Source organism: Dipodomys spectabilis, unplaced genomic scaffold (assembly GCF_019054845.1).
Source record: "Dipodomys spectabilis isolate Male_0828 unplaced genomic scaffold, ASM1905484v1 ptg000030l, whole genome shotgun sequence".
NCBI lineage: Eukaryota > Metazoa > Chordata > Mammalia > Rodentia > Heteromyidae > Dipodomys > Dipodomys spectabilis.
Genome location: NW_024870707.1, coordinates 8,770,070 through 8,785,248, shown reverse-complemented (window position 1 = coordinate 8,785,248; position 15,179 = coordinate 8,770,070). Strand labels below are relative to the sequence as shown.

Below are 15,179 nucleotides of genomic sequence, written 5' to 3'. Positions count from 1 at the left end.
GGACATCACATTCATTGGCAAATTGCTCAGCTTCTTCCATTTCAGCTGTTGGCTAATATAGAAATTCCAACAAATCTCAAGTATAATGTAGAAATAATATTTAGCATTGATTAATATTTAATATTTATTTAAAGAATAGCATATTTCAAATGGATGATACCTAATCTTTGTAGAAAGATTCAGTATCTACCTTAAACTTCATGATGTTATATCTTTGGCTGTTTTTAGTGTTATTGTTTTTGGTCTTGAATAATCTCACATAGTCCAATATTTCTTAGGTTTGGGCGGAAAACCATCTTCAGGTGGTGTTTATTCCAAATGGCCATCGGTGACACCTGTGCAGCCTTTGCTCCCACCTTCCTTGTTTACTGTTCCCTGCGATTCTTAGCTGGGTTATCTGTTGTGCCTATTTTAGCAAACTCTTCTGTTCTCAGTAAGTAAGTCATTTGATCCTTTAATTTCCTTCATGAGTAGCAATGTCTTGAAAACATGATTTGAAAAATATAATTATAACCACACAACTATAATTACAAGTGTGTTTTCTTCCAGTTATAGAGTGGACAAGACCTCAATCCCAAGCTTTGTTAGCAATGTTGGCTTCCTACAGTACTGGGCAGATGCTCCTGGGAGGACTGGCTTTTTTCTTTCACAGCTGGATCACACTGCAGCTGATATTATCCATACCTCTGTTGGTCTGCTGCGTGTTATCAAGGTATGGACGATATGTGTGGCCTTTAACTCTAATGAAAGGGAAATAGAGGCTTAGAGGGAGGACCTGACACTTGGGATCTGTGTCATCTCTGAATGATCCTGTCACCTCACCCACAGTCGCCACTGTGCTACTGAGACACAAAGGAGAACAGAATGCACTCTGCGAGGAGCTGCAGCTGTGGAGTGAGCACTTTTCTATCTTACCCACAGAATTATTATGGAATCTTTTTTTTTCTCTCCTTTTAAAGCATATATTGCTTGGAATAAGAGGGGTCTGAGGGAGCCATTTCTACACATGTAAATAATGTACTGTGACCATATTCACACTGTAGTTTGACCATATTCACACTTCTAATCGCTTTTCCTATGCCATCTTCCCCTCCTTTTTAAAAACTAATTTTAATTGGTTTAACAAGCTTAACTGTGCTGTTTCTTACAGAATGAAGTTATATTTGCACTCCACTACTGACTTCCATCTCCCTGTGTTCCTATGGTTCCCCAGCATTTGGGCCTCTTTTACACTCATATCATACAAGTGCCATATCATATAAAATATATTTAAGTCCAGATTTGCAGAGAAGAGTATATGATATGAGTCTTTCAGAGTCTGGTTTTTATCACTTAACTTGATCTCCAGTTCCATCCATTTTGCTATAAACAACATAATTTTGTTTACCGTTTTGAGTAATAATATGCCAGTCTGTGGATTATTTCTAGGGCTTATATTCTATTCCATTGGAATACGTATCTTTTTTTTTTCTTCCATTACCATGATGATTCATTACTCTGGCTTTGTAGCACAATTTGAAGCCAAATATTGTGATACCTCCAGCATTGCTTTTTTGTCCAGGAATGCTTTCACTCGGCAGAGTCTGTTGCACTTCCCTATCTGTTTTAAGATTGCCTTTTCTATTTACACAAGGCATGTCACTAGAATTCTGATGGGGGCTGCATTGAATCAGTAGAAAGTTTCAGTAGTATATAAACATGAGAGGTCTTTCTATCTTTTGCTATCTTCTTAAATACTTAATGCTTTGTACTTTTTACTTTATCATCAAAAGTGATAAAATGAGCAAACTCTACGACTTGAGCCAGCAACTTTCCTACTGGTTTTTTATCACACTGTGGAATAAAATTTTCATGGACTTTGTTGCCCAGACTGGCTTCAAAGTGTGATCCCAAGATCTCAGCCTCCTCAGTAGCTATAATGAGAAGTGTGAGCACCAGTTCCCAGTGTGAAGAATTTTACTGTGTATAAAATCACTGAAAAAAACCCTCTACAGAGATTAATTATATGGCATGTAGATCATATAGGGATATTATCCATTGGAATGTCAATGGATACTCAGACTATTTGTTCATTCCTCCTTGTTGTCTATAATTACTTTCAACAAGCAAACACTTAGATATCCTTCCTGTAAGTCCACCAGAGAAGGCAGATTTAATAAGAAATGACTCTACTATGATGTACAAAGTCTATACAAAATGGAGAGGAAAAGATATTTCACATTAAAGTTATGTGTAAAATAAGCAGCTAGATGTTTACTGTAGCTGTGTTGTCTTCTTTTTCAGGATGCTGGTAGAGTCTGCTCGGTGGCTGGTTTTTAGCAATCAGCTAGAAAAGGGCTTAGAGGAACTTAGAAGAGTTGCACATATAAATGGAAAGAAGAATGCTGGGGAGACCCTGAGCATTGAGGTGATCTGAGAAGGGGGCTGATTACTGGGAATGGATGATTTGACCTCACAATCCTACTATTCTGGGTTCTTTAGGCATATTCCAAATTAGAATTTTGTAAGTGCGAAGTTTCTTTGTTTTTGATTTTGTTTTTCGGTCATGGGGCTTGAAGTCACGGCCTGGATACTGACCCTGAGCTTTTTCCATCAAGGCTACCACTCTGTCACTTTGAGCCACCATGCTACATCCGGTTTTCTGTTGATTGATTTCAGATATGAGTCCTTGAAACTTTCCTGCCAAGGCTGGCATTGAACTGGGCTCTTCTGTTCTCAGCCTCCTGAGCACGCTGCTTCTAAGTGACACTTGCACATCACCGTTTTAGTTCCTCCACAATCTTATTATTGTGTAGAGAAAGAGGAACCAAATAAAAATGTGTCTATCTTTTGTCAGAAATCATATCATTGTTTGGATAAAAGACCAATTTCCCACACACGACACACATATGGGCAAGGAAGCAGTAACCATTTCTCACTATTTGAATAAATCATGGTTCACTTTAGGGAAAGCATTAAATATCATTTTAACTTCCATGCATTTCTTTCAAAGATTAAATGCTTAATAGGCAACAAATAGGAACTCTTGCTCTAATCCAAGTGCTTTGGCAGTAATTATATAAAAGTCCTTCTTTCTCTGACATTTACACTGTCATTATCAGAGAGTACCAAGATGTTGCCTATGTAGAAAAGCTCTTTGAAAATCTTTTTTTTTTTTTTTTGCATTTCTTTTCTTGTTGTGGGGCTTGTTGATGTTTCTCTTATTTGTTTTTCTCCATATTTCTAGAACCTAAGTCCTAATATGGCTGGCTCACTCATAGATACATTTTACTCACTCATTTTAAAATCTTTGAGGCTAGGCCCTGGTGACTCAAGCCTATAATCCTACCTACTGAGGAGGCTGAGCGCTGAGGGTTGAGCCTCAAAGCTAGCCCAGGAAGGAACGTTTGTGAGGCTCATATCTCCAATTAACCACCAAAAAGCTGGAAGTGGTGTTATGACTCAAGTGGCAGAGTGGCAGCCATGTACACAAAAGCTCAAGGGTAATGCCTAGCCCCTGAGTTCAAGTCCCAGGAGCAGCTTAAGGAAAGAAAGAATTAAATAAATATCTTTGAATGCATAAAGTGTGTCAGCACAGTGTTGGATATTACTAACGGAATTAACCTCATAGCATCTGTCTGCAAGAAACATTTTAAACTAGGGCAGAAAAATTGAGAGACAGTCTAATACAAAATAGGTGCTAATCCAGTCTATGTGCCAGGCATTGGTGAGAAACCAAAAAGTGTTCAGCCAGCATTAATGGTCTAGAAAGGACTAAGGTGAGAAGAGCTGGAGGAGGCCTTTGAGACATCACCAAACTAGGCGGCAGTGGCACTGCAGACAAACGTGCCCACAGGCTCCTCTGAAAGACCACAAATGCCACATAAGAAAATGCTAACCAAGGAAGACACAAAGGTTGTATGTTCCCAATCAAAGTAATGTCATCCCTCTGCTATATGAAATAGCACTGTCTCCAAAAGTTTCCTTTCATTACAACCAACATATGCTCAAAGTTCAGAATCTATTTTTCCTAGTGCTGGGTACTAAATTAAGGGCCTCGTACATGCTACGAAAATGATCTCCACCTCTAGCCCACAGAATCTTAACATTTTAATGAGGTGTAAATGTGGATGGGACTACTTAAGCATTGTTCTCTGATTATAGAATCTTTACATATAAATCTGTGAAGCTACAGAGTAAAAAAAACTCATTCAATATGCAATGATTATATGAGCACTGTGGAAATACTGTATTGTTTTTGTTCAAAAGGGAGAGGTAACATACAAAGGAATCCAGAGCCTAGCTGAATCCAGCTAGGCAAAGGTTAGAAATTCCTATTGTAGTTTTGAAGGCTTGGAAAATTCTAGCAGACTGGTCCTCAGCAACAAACTCTTGCCTTTCAATCAGAGCTCTGAATTCTTCACATCCGTCATTAATGATAGATAACATTTCAAATAAACAGTATTCCTAAATAGTATCCTAAGAAACATTTCAGCGACACTTCCTCATTTTGTATTTTGTGTCTTTACTTGGATCATCTAAAATACTAACTCACTGGTAGAACAGTCTGTCATATCCAGTATTAACTCTCCACAGGCCTAATATAGAAAATGAATAAACTGTTATAAAAATAATAAACACAAGCCAGGCACATCTGTCTCACCCCTGCAATCCTAGCTACTCAGGAAGCTGAGAACAGGGGATCAAGACTCAAAGCCAGCCTGAGGCTCTTATCTCCAAAAAACCACACAGAAGAAGGCAAAAGAGGGCTGGGAAGGTGGCTCAGTGGTAGAGGGCTTGCCTTGTATGCATGAAGCCCTGGGTTTGATTCCTCAGCACCACATAAGCAAAAAGAAAAAAAGCGGGACGTGGTGCTGTGGCTCAAGTGGTAGAGCGCTAGCCTTGAGCTGAAGACCTGAGGGACAGCACCCAGGCCCAGAGTTCAGGTCCCACAATCGGATCCCCCCAAAAAAAATTAAGAAAGAAAAAAAAAAGAGGAAGGCAAAAGAGTTGCTATGGTCAAGTGGTAGAGTGCTCGCCTTGAGTAAAAGCAGCTCAGGGACAGCACCCAGGCCCTGCCTTAAGCCATAAGACCAACACACACACACACACACACACACTCCCTCTCTCTCTCTCTCTCTCTCTCTCTCTCTCTCTCTTAAATGTCAAGGTTCTTTACTTGTCCTTGCCTCAGTATTTAACAGGCTTTCATCTTATCTAGTTCCCCTCTTCCTGTATCTTTCATGGTTCTTCCCACCTGAGATGGATTTAATGCCCAAGTCCCTACTCTGTAGTGTTCCTGGAGGATTCAACACACCATATGTGTTTCATCTTCTAGTATTTAGCAATATAATTGGCACATGATTGACATCTCATGAATGCTTATGACTTTTGTTGTCCAAGGTTGTGAAATCCAACCTGCAGGAGGAGTTTGAGGACGCCAAGGCAAAAATATCCATTTTTCAGTTGTTCCATGCACCCAGGCTGTGTATGAGAAGCTGCTGCCTGAGTTTTATCAGGTATGTTCCTTTAAATAAACTTATCAATATGTTTTACCTCCAATATCTTATTAGAGAGGAACTACATTTATTCTTTCAAAAACAATAGCAACAGCAGGCCAGGGACTGGTATAATGCTTGAATTCGGGACCCCCAAAAAGACCACCAGAAACCAAGATCGATGTAATCAGCAGCGATGTATTTATTGCTAGCTAGCTCGGTCCTCTGCGCACACCACAAACAACTGGTGACGCTGAGAGGCCCGAGCCTGGGGTTTGCAGCCATTTCATACACTCTTTGGAGAAGGCTGGGGCTTTGCACTCATCACATCATTCCTTGACAACTCAACACACACCGCCGGAAAATCATAAAACATCTCTAATACATGGTTCGCGGGTCCAATGGCGGGAAGAATTTTAGAAAGAGTTATTAGTCAGATCAAGAGGTTGATGCGCTTTAAAATTATTGGTTAAAGTCACAAGGGTGGTGCAAGGGAGTACATGCAGAACTGCAGGACTTTCTGGTTAGATATTGGTCACTACTCCTAGGTGGGGTGCTGTCTGGAATCTCAGGCAATTTGGCTTATCTTAGGTAAGCATCATCTGCAGTTTTCCAAGGACTGTTTCTACTTAGCTTTCTGTGGGATTTTCTGGCTTTAGGACTGCAGTAGGTCAGAGGCTAAATTCCAGAATAAAATGAGGTCTCAGGTAAATTATTGGTCAGGTCTTTCACTGGTGGCTCACGACTGTAATCCTAGCTACTCAAAAGGCTGCGATCTGAGGATCACAGTTCAAAGCCAGCCTAAGGTAGGAAAGTCCATGAGACGCTTATCTCCATTATATGACTTAGAAAATACCAGAAAGTGGTGCTGTGGCTTCAGTAGTAGAGTGCTAGCCTTGAGCACCAAGAGGCTCAGGGACTACATGCAGGCCCTGAGTTCAGGCCCCAGGACTCTCAAAAACAAAAGGCAAAACAAAACAAAACAGTGGCAGCATTACATACAACAGATGAATACAGGAGATAAGAAAAATGATGTTAAAGGGTTTATGTTTAATTACAACCTTTTAAGGTTACCTTATGAGATCTCTCAGTGAGACTGAACTAAAGAAATATGGAAATCACATTCCAGAACAAAGTTCAGCACTGCATACTAGGATATGGAGTAGTCTACTGTGAAATATACTTGAACATTTTATCTTTTTAGTTTTTATTGAAATAGAACTTACATAAAGAAAATTGCAGCCAGGCTCAGAGGCTCACAACATTATTCTAAGTGTTCTAAGTGCTGATGTTGGGAGGATCACAGTTCAAGGCCAGCTCAGCCAAAAAGTTCACAAGACCCCATCTCAACCAATCAGAAGAAAGGGGTGGTGTCATCACAGCTATGCAGGGGCATAAATAGGCAGATTTGGGTCCTGGCTGGCTCTGGCAAAAAGTAAGACTCTTCTTTGAAAAATATCAAAAAGGAAAAGGAGCTGGGGTTGTGGCTTAAGTAACAGAATCCATGTTCTCATGCCTGACATAAAACACCATTACTTACAAAAAAGTAAAAGGCACAAATTCTGTGTTCATCGAGATCCTTTATAAATCCATAGGCCCATAAGTTAGCCAACCAAATGAGCACATTTTCATTCCTTGAATCATTTCTCTTCTACCTTAATCTCATTAAGAAAAATAATAACCATACTTATCCCTCTCTTTCTGAGATTATTTGGCTTCTTTAAAAAAACAAAAAAAGTTTTTGTTAGCCCTTGAGTTCTGTTAAGGGGAAAAGAGTCCACTACTCAGATATAGCCTCAAGTAAAAAGATGACTTTACTGGGGAAGAGGAAAGCGGACCGGCCAGGGATGCAGCACATATGAAAACTGACTCTGAATGGCCCACAAGCTAGGGTTTTTAAAGGCAAAATCCATGTGGTCAAGCCTGGCCACAGGCAGGTGGCCAAAGGGTTTATAACACCCACATAAAGATTGCATATTTATGTCAGTGGCCAGTGGAGTTAGAGTCCATCCCATACTATCTGTTCTGATACATACTATCATTCTGATTTGATTATGGGAGTGAAATTGGGGGGCCCACACAAGGCAAGCAGGTATTCTTTCTCCTGGGGGCAGGATAGGGATGGATGTCTGGGCTGTTCTACTATTGGTAACCAAACAGGGCTGATCTTATCTGGGCTACTGATAAGCAAACAGGGCTGCAGATCACACAACCTTACCACAACAATCAGCAGGCCTTTCCACATTTCCTGGGGTCTCAACAAACATCATATTTCCTGACCCTGGGGGCTATTGAGAAACCAGTATTTTGATTTTCAGGAGTGGAGGAACTCCTGGTATATTAAAAAAGTAGTTTTGGCTTCCCTCAACGAATTCCAGCTTAATAAAAAAAAATGCCCTATGTGTATGTTGGTGTGTGTGTGCTGATCCTGGGGCAGGAACTTGGGACCTTGGCATTGTCCCTTAGCTTGTTTGCTCAAGGCCAACACTTTTCCAGTTGAGGCGTACCTCCACTCGGCCTGAGTCCCACAGACTTTCTGCACAGGCTAGCTTTGAAACTTAAACCTCAGATCTCAGCCACACCCCTCTCTCTTTCTCTCTTTTTCTCTTTGTCGGTCATGGGGCCTAACTCTGGGCCTTGGCACTGGACCTCAGCTCTTTAGTTCAAGGCTGGCAATCTACCACTTGAGCCACATAGCCACCTCCAGCTTTTTCTGCTTATGTGATGTTGAAGAACCTAGTCAGTAGTGATGAAGTAACAGAGAAATTTGAAATTCATGAAGAATTTTTACCAAAATACGTCATAGGCAGGAAAGTATGAGTCACAAGGATTTGGACCTAAATCTAACGTCTACTGAAACATTTGTGTGCACCTGCTGCGAATCTTGTACTATTTCCCCAGGGAAAGCAAGGAATTCACTGATCTTTTTTTTGTTTGTTTGTTTGTTTTGGTCAGTCTTGGGGCTTAAACTCTGGGCCTGGGCGCGGTCCCTGAGCTCTTCAGCTCAAGGTGAACGCTCTACAACTTGAGTCACAGCGCCACTTCCGGTTTTCGTAAGAGTCTCAGGGACTTGAACCGTGATCCTCACATCTCAGCCTCCTGAGTAGCTAGGATTACAGGCGTGAGCCCCCGGCCCCCGGCTTCACTGATCTTCTTTTTCTTTGTATCTTAAATTAATTTGCTCTATCATTTTAAATGTTTTTATTCTTTTAACTTCAGAATGGCACATTCCATACCCTTCTACGGCCTGATACTCAACCTGCAGCACCTGGGGAGCAATATCTTTCTGTTCCAGATTCTCTTTGGCCTTGTCACACTCCTCAGCAGATTCGTTCCCTTCTTGGTATTGAATTATCTGGGCCGAAAACAAAGTCAGATACTATTCATGTTCCTGACAGGACTTTCGATTCTGGTCAGCACCTTTTTGTCCCCAGGTGAGAAATGAGTTGGGGAAAAGTAAGTAATGTCTCCTATCTTCCAGAAATTTCTGTGGTTTACTCATCTGGGCCAAAAGAATGGCATCACCATGGATAACCGGAGGATCCCATGAAGTTAATGTGAAGGCTTAGAAGCTGTCCCTACAGCAGTTGTTGGCAAAACTTAGGCTCTTACTGAGCCAAAGTTCTTAAGGAGCCAATGTTCTTAAGGACTCTATCAAATCTACAATAAATCTGAACATCAGTGCCACTGATACCTAATAATTTCTTTAGAACTAATTGCATGCATTGTGTTATCAAAGATCTTGCAATTGTAAACCCAGGAAGACACACAATCCTCTCCCTGGAATTATTTTTTCCAATTTATCAAGTCTTTCTATCTTGGTCATTCTCTCCTTTGTTACACTCTAAATGCAACAGTTTAAAAAAAGAGGCTCATTGATTTGAATGAAGGGTTTTGTTGTTGTTGATTGGTGGGGTTGGGGGCAGGGGTTCAGTCATGGAGCTTGAACTCAGGGCCTGGTTGCTGTCTCTAAACTCTTTGGCTTGACTACCACTCTACCACTTTGAGCCATAGCATCACTTACAGTGTTGTGGTGGTTAATCAGTGATAAGGGTCTAATGGATTTTCCTGCCCAGGCTGGCTTTGAACTGCCATCCTCAGATCTCAGCCTTCTAAATAGCTAGAATTTCAGGCATGTACCAGGAACACCAGGCCACTGGAATAAGATTTAGAAAAACAAAAACAAAAAACAAACAAAAAACAAAAAAATAAACAACAACAAAAGCCCTTGCCTTGAGGTAGAAAGAAAGAATACAATAGGAAAAAGACAAGACACTAACCTAAGTATGGTTTTTAATTTTTTTCTTATAAAGGAGGTATAAGAGAGGTTATGATTGTGTAAGTCAGGTAAGAGTACATTTGTTTTTGTCACCGCTTGAGTGGGTATAATCCAGTTTTTGTTTTATAATATATTCCTAAATAGCAAATAGATGAAGAAACTCACCCAGCACAATGTACTATACTAATTGCATGACTTTAAGTGATGATTGTGGGGACTACATTGGTCCCCTCCATCATGTTCTCACGGCAGGAATGTATTTGAAGAAGCTAGAACTGTATACTCCCTTCTATATCCTGCTGCCAGCCGGCTCTCCTCTGAAAGTACCTTAGTTTTTAACTATTTTTATTAGGTTTCAAAACTTTTTTCATTTTCTGTGTCAGTGATTCCCAACACAGCACTAGCTTTCTCATGGGAGTCCTAATGTTAAGATTTTAAAATCCTGGCTTGTTATCCAGATCCTGCTTTCTTCACAAAGTTCACTCCCAACGGAATCCAGTTCTCTTGTGAGTACATCTGCTGGAATACCTGTCCTTTGTCAAGAAATAATCTCCTGTTCTTAGTTCTAAACTGTTGAAGGCATGAGTCATTAACTCCTCGGATTTTTATCCATGTATTCCCACCACATCCTGAACACAGCAACAACAACAAAAAGAGCATTTCCTGACTTTCCCTGCCTCTGCCATGACCCATAAAACTCAACTGGGCAGGGAGAGTTGCAGCAAATGTTTTCCATTCCTTCATTCAGTGCCTTAGCCCAAACGTACTAGAGTCTGCTTTCACTAGCTCATCTGTTACATAGTTTCTCCTAGGTTCTGTTTGTTTACAACATGTTTCTTGCTAGCAAATCCCTCCAATAGAACTTCTCATAATTGTTTGGGGTAGACAGATTTCTCCAGTCAAGTATGCCTGCTTCTGATGTGTCTTCCTCTCTACAGAAACTCAGCAGACCCTGCGCATGGTTTTAGCAACTTTGGGAATTGGTGCTGATACCTCTGGCTTCACAGCCTATTCAATTCACACCATGGAGCTCATCCCAACTGTAGTGAGGTACTGTCTCTCAAGTTTAAGATATCCTGGGCTACATAACACTTAAAAATTACAAAACAAAACCTGATCTGCTTCCAGAGAAGATTTTCTGAACTAATGACATTTATTGTGGGGACAAAATTAAAACTTCTCAACTTTCAAAAAAATAATAAAACATTTAAATATTTAGAAGGACCATATCTCTACATAATAAAGGCGATATGTTTAAACTGATAGGCAACAGTGTACTAAGAAGGAAAAAATAAAGTTATTTCCTGTAAAGTCAAGGATCAGAAGTGAAATGTGCCTTAAAGTGGTAGCCTTCAGGAATAGAGTCCTTGAGCTCAAGCCCCCAAACCACCACCACCAGCAAAACAACAACAACAACAACCAGGAAAGAGGAAAAATCAGTTGTTTTTCTATTTACCAATAATAATGAGGGTCAGAAAGAAATGAGTTGCACTTGCAATAGCCTCACAAATTAAATTAAACACCTGCAAGTAAAGGCTTGACCTGAAGAGCTGAGAGATAGCACACAGGGCCAGAATTCAGACCCCACGACTGGACCCAAAAAAGAAAAAATGAAAAAAGAAAATAAATAAAAATTAATTGAAAGCTGACTATCACTGCTCATGCCTGTAATCCTAGCTGCTTACGAGGCTGAAATCTGAAGATCACAGTTTGAAACCAGCTCAGGCAAGAGTTCATAAGAGTCTAATCTCCAATTAACCAAAGAAAGACAATACTGGAGCTGTGGCTCAAGAGTAGAGGACTGGACTTCAGAGAAAAAGCTCAGGGACAGTGCCCAGACCCTGAGTTCAAGCCCTAGGACTAGAAGAAAAAGTTTAACTGTGGGTTGTAAGTTGAGTACATATCCTGTATTATGTTGAGAGAGGTGCTCCTTCTAAATCATTCATTTAGTGTTGTAGGTATCCCTATTTTAAGAATAATGAAACTAAGGGTTATAAATCATTAGCAGTAAGTGTGACAATTGACAACTGGCTGCCAGAGCCTATGTGTTTAATAACTTTATTCTGTTGCTTCCAAAATGAAATGAAGACAATAAATAAAATTTACTTGATGCAGGCATGATGTCAGACACCTGAAATCCTAGAAGTTGTGAGAGTAAGTCAGGACAGTCTCCTCCTTGTCTACATAAGAAGATCAAGGCTGGAGCTGGGAAGGTGGCTCGGTGGTAGAGCACTTGCCTTGAATGCTGGAGGCCCTGGGTTCGATTCCTCAGCACCACATAAGAAAAAAGCCGGAAATGGCCCTGTGGCTCAAGTGGTAGAGCGACAGCCTTGAGCTAAAGAGCTGAGTGACAGCGCTCAGGCCCAGAGTTCAGGCCCCACGACCGGACCCAAAAAAAAAAAAAAAGATGATCAAGGCTTTAAAAAAAAAAAAGGAGGAAGTGGCACTGTGGCTCAAGTGGTAGAGCGCTAGCCTTGAGCTGAAGAGCTGAGGGACATTTCGCTCCCAGGCCCAGAATTCAAGACATATATCCAAAAAAAAAAAAAAAAAAAGAACAACAAAATATACAAGTAAAGTTCTTGAATATTTTCTTTATTATTTTGTTTGCAATCTAAGGTCAACCATTGGAGGAATCACTGAACTTTTCGGCAGAGTAGGGGCAGTGATGGCGCCTCTCTTTATGACCTTAGCAGTGTATTCTCCCCACCTGCCCTGGATTCTCTATGGAGCCTTCCCCATGCTTTCTGTCCTTGCAGTCCTCTGCCTTCCAGAAACAAGAAATCGACCTCTCCCTAACACTATCCAGGATGTGGAAAATGAGTAAGTAAACACTCCAGTGGGCACCTGCCTAGGGAGGGACTGTGTCCTGTACCTGTGACCAGGGAGATTCTGTGTGAATACAAGTCACTTATTCATTGCCAACCTCATCCCTACCCACACAATTGCTTGGTATTGTTTTTGTTATTACTCTTTGTAAGTAGCTCTACAAAGGAGTTGCCATTTAACAAGGTATTTTGTGATACGATGAGTCTTCATCAGTGTCATCCCTTTCAGCATTCTCGCCCACCCCTTCCCTCACTCTTCTTAATTTTGTAGGGTGGCATTGCGTTCTTGAGTTTGAACACGCCTCTGAGCCTCTCTAGATCACACAGGCTGCCTGTGGGTTTTTGTTTTCTTATTAACATCGATTTGTTATACAATGATGCCTAGTGATCAGAGTCACCTTCCTTCACTCTCCCTCCTCCTCTTTTCTCTTCCCAAATCAATCTCATCAGGTTGACACAGGCTGTCTTACACCAGTAAGTTTACTGGTAGAAAGGTCCAATTTAGTCAAACTTATACATGTCATATAGTCTGTCCTTTTACAAGATATACACATTTGCCAGGTGGTGAAAGGTCATGCCTATAATCCTAGCAATTCAGGAGGCTGAGATCTGAGGATCTGAGTATTGCAGTTCAAAGCCAGCCCAAGCAAAAATGTCCCCATAACAAGGCTCTTGTCTCTAATTAACCACTCAAACACTGGAAGTGGAGCTGTGACTCAAGATGGTAGAGGGCTAGCCTTGAGCAAAAGAGATCAGGACAGGGGCTGAGAAGGTGGCTCATTGGTAGAGCACTTGCCCTGCATGCCTGAGGCCCTGGGTTCGATTCCTCAGCACCACATAAGCAAAAAGAAAAAACCCGGAAGTGGTGCTGTGACTCAAGTGGTAGAGCACTAGCTCTGGGCTGAAGAGCTGAAGGATAGTGTCCAGGCCCAGAGTTCAGGCCCAGAACACGACCCCTCCCCCCCTCCAAAAAAAGAGAAATCAGGACAGAACCCAGGCTCTGAGTTCAAGCCCCACAACTCACCCAAAAATATTTTAAAAAGAAAAGAAAGAAACATACATTGCTTATATTTTCTCAGAAATGAGCTGAAAATTAAATGTCTTCTTCTCTGATCCCTGGTTTTATTACCCATCAGCACTATGAGTGCTCAATATATTATGGGGAAAGGTGTGAGTTTATCACATAGATACAATCCTGGGTATTTCTTAAGGAAAAGGAGAATTGTGGAATTAAAACCAGGCAAGAAACAAACAAGTCTTCTTCTTGCATAGTTGAACAAGTTCCTCAATAATTGGATCATATAAGATTTACCCAAAGTGTCTGCTAAAGGCAATGGAAATTTTGAGGAAGAACACTTTAAAAAATATGAAACCAACATATAAGGAACACACTTATGGCTCACACCTATAATCCTAGTCACTCAGGAGGCTGAAATCTAAGGATCATCATGGTTGGAAGCCAGCCTGGGCAGAAAAATCCAAGAGACCTATTCTCTCTGCTTAAACACCACAAATCAAAATGGATATGTGGCTCAAGTGGTAGAGCAGTAGCTTTGAGCACAGAAGCTCAGGTACACTACCAAGGCCCTGAGTTCCAGCCCCAGGATACACACACACAAACACACACACACAAACATACACACACACACAATTTAAAATGGGGAAAAATTTATGATTCCTTAAATTTTGTGTTCTCCCTTTGATTTTTTTCCAAACACCAAGGTCTAAATGACAGTGTTATAAGAGGAAACAGTCAGTACCATCTCCCCCAGCATGCGCTGGTGTCAAGGCCAGTGTGAAGCCCTCTAATATTGGGTCACAAAGGTGCCAGGCAGAGACTATCCTCAGGCATGCAGGAATTATGTGCTTAATCTACATCTTCTTTGTTTTCTGATTTTGTTTTTGTTTGGATTTTTTTACTTTACAGCAAAACTGATTCAAGAAAAGTAAAGAAGGAAGATATTTCCGTGAAAATCACACAATTTTAAGGAATTCGGGAAAGTTGATACAAACAAGCCCAAAATAGGGCTCACTCCAGTAGGGATGAAATCATCCAGAAGACAAACAACCAATGCTGATGAGGATGTGGACGGAGAGGAATTCTCCTGTACTATTAGTGGGACTGTAGACTAGTGTACTCACTATGGAAATCAGTGCAGACATTGAGGTCAGCCCAAGCAAAAGTTTGTAAAGACCTTAACATAACTACCAAAAGATAGGCATAGTTGTGCATGCTGTCATATGCTGTCATCCAAGAAGAACGGGAAGTATTAAAACGACTGGGGTTTAAGCTGGCTGGGGCATACATGTGAGACCTTATTTAGAAAATAAAGAAAGAAAAATATCTAGGAGTGTGGTTCATGTGGTAGAGAGCTTGCATGGCAAGTATGAGGTCATGATTTCAAAATGCACTACAATAAAAGCCCAACAAAGAAGTGGCGCTGTGGCTCAAGTGGTAGAGTGCTCACCTTGAGCTGAAGAGCGCAGGGACAGTGCCCAAGCCCAGAGTTCAAGCACCACGAAAGACTAAAAATAAACAAATAAAGTTAAACGGTATCATTTAAAAAAAAAAAAAAAAAAAGCCCAACAAAAACCAAA

The 15,179-nt window shown here is 40.9% G+C and overlaps 1 protein-coding gene across 1 annotated transcript in view; it reads left to right on the top strand.

Annotated features, from left to right (window-relative positions):
* LOC122105070 (steroid transmembrane transporter SLC22A24-like) overlaps positions 1 to 14,925 on the top strand; it is a 32,086-nt gene extending 17,161 nt beyond the window's left edge. The window contains exons 3-10 of the mRNA XM_042676172.1: positions 279 to 433; positions 550 to 712; positions 2,284 to 2,407; positions 5,383 to 5,498; positions 8,697 to 8,911; positions 10,695 to 10,806; positions 12,373 to 12,576; positions 14,509 to 14,925. Coding sequence (XP_042532106.1) covers positions 279 to 433; positions 550 to 712; positions 2,284 to 2,407; positions 5,383 to 5,498; positions 8,697 to 8,911; positions 10,695 to 10,806; positions 12,373 to 12,576; positions 14,509 to 14,569 — 1,150 coding nt within the window. The 3' untranslated portion in view covers positions 14,570 to 14,925. The remainder of the gene's footprint in view (positions 1 to 278; positions 434 to 549; positions 713 to 2,283; positions 2,408 to 5,382; positions 5,499 to 8,696; positions 8,912 to 10,694; positions 10,807 to 12,372; positions 12,577 to 14,508) is intronic.
* The last annotated feature ends 254 nt before the right edge of the window (positions 14,926 to 15,179 follow it).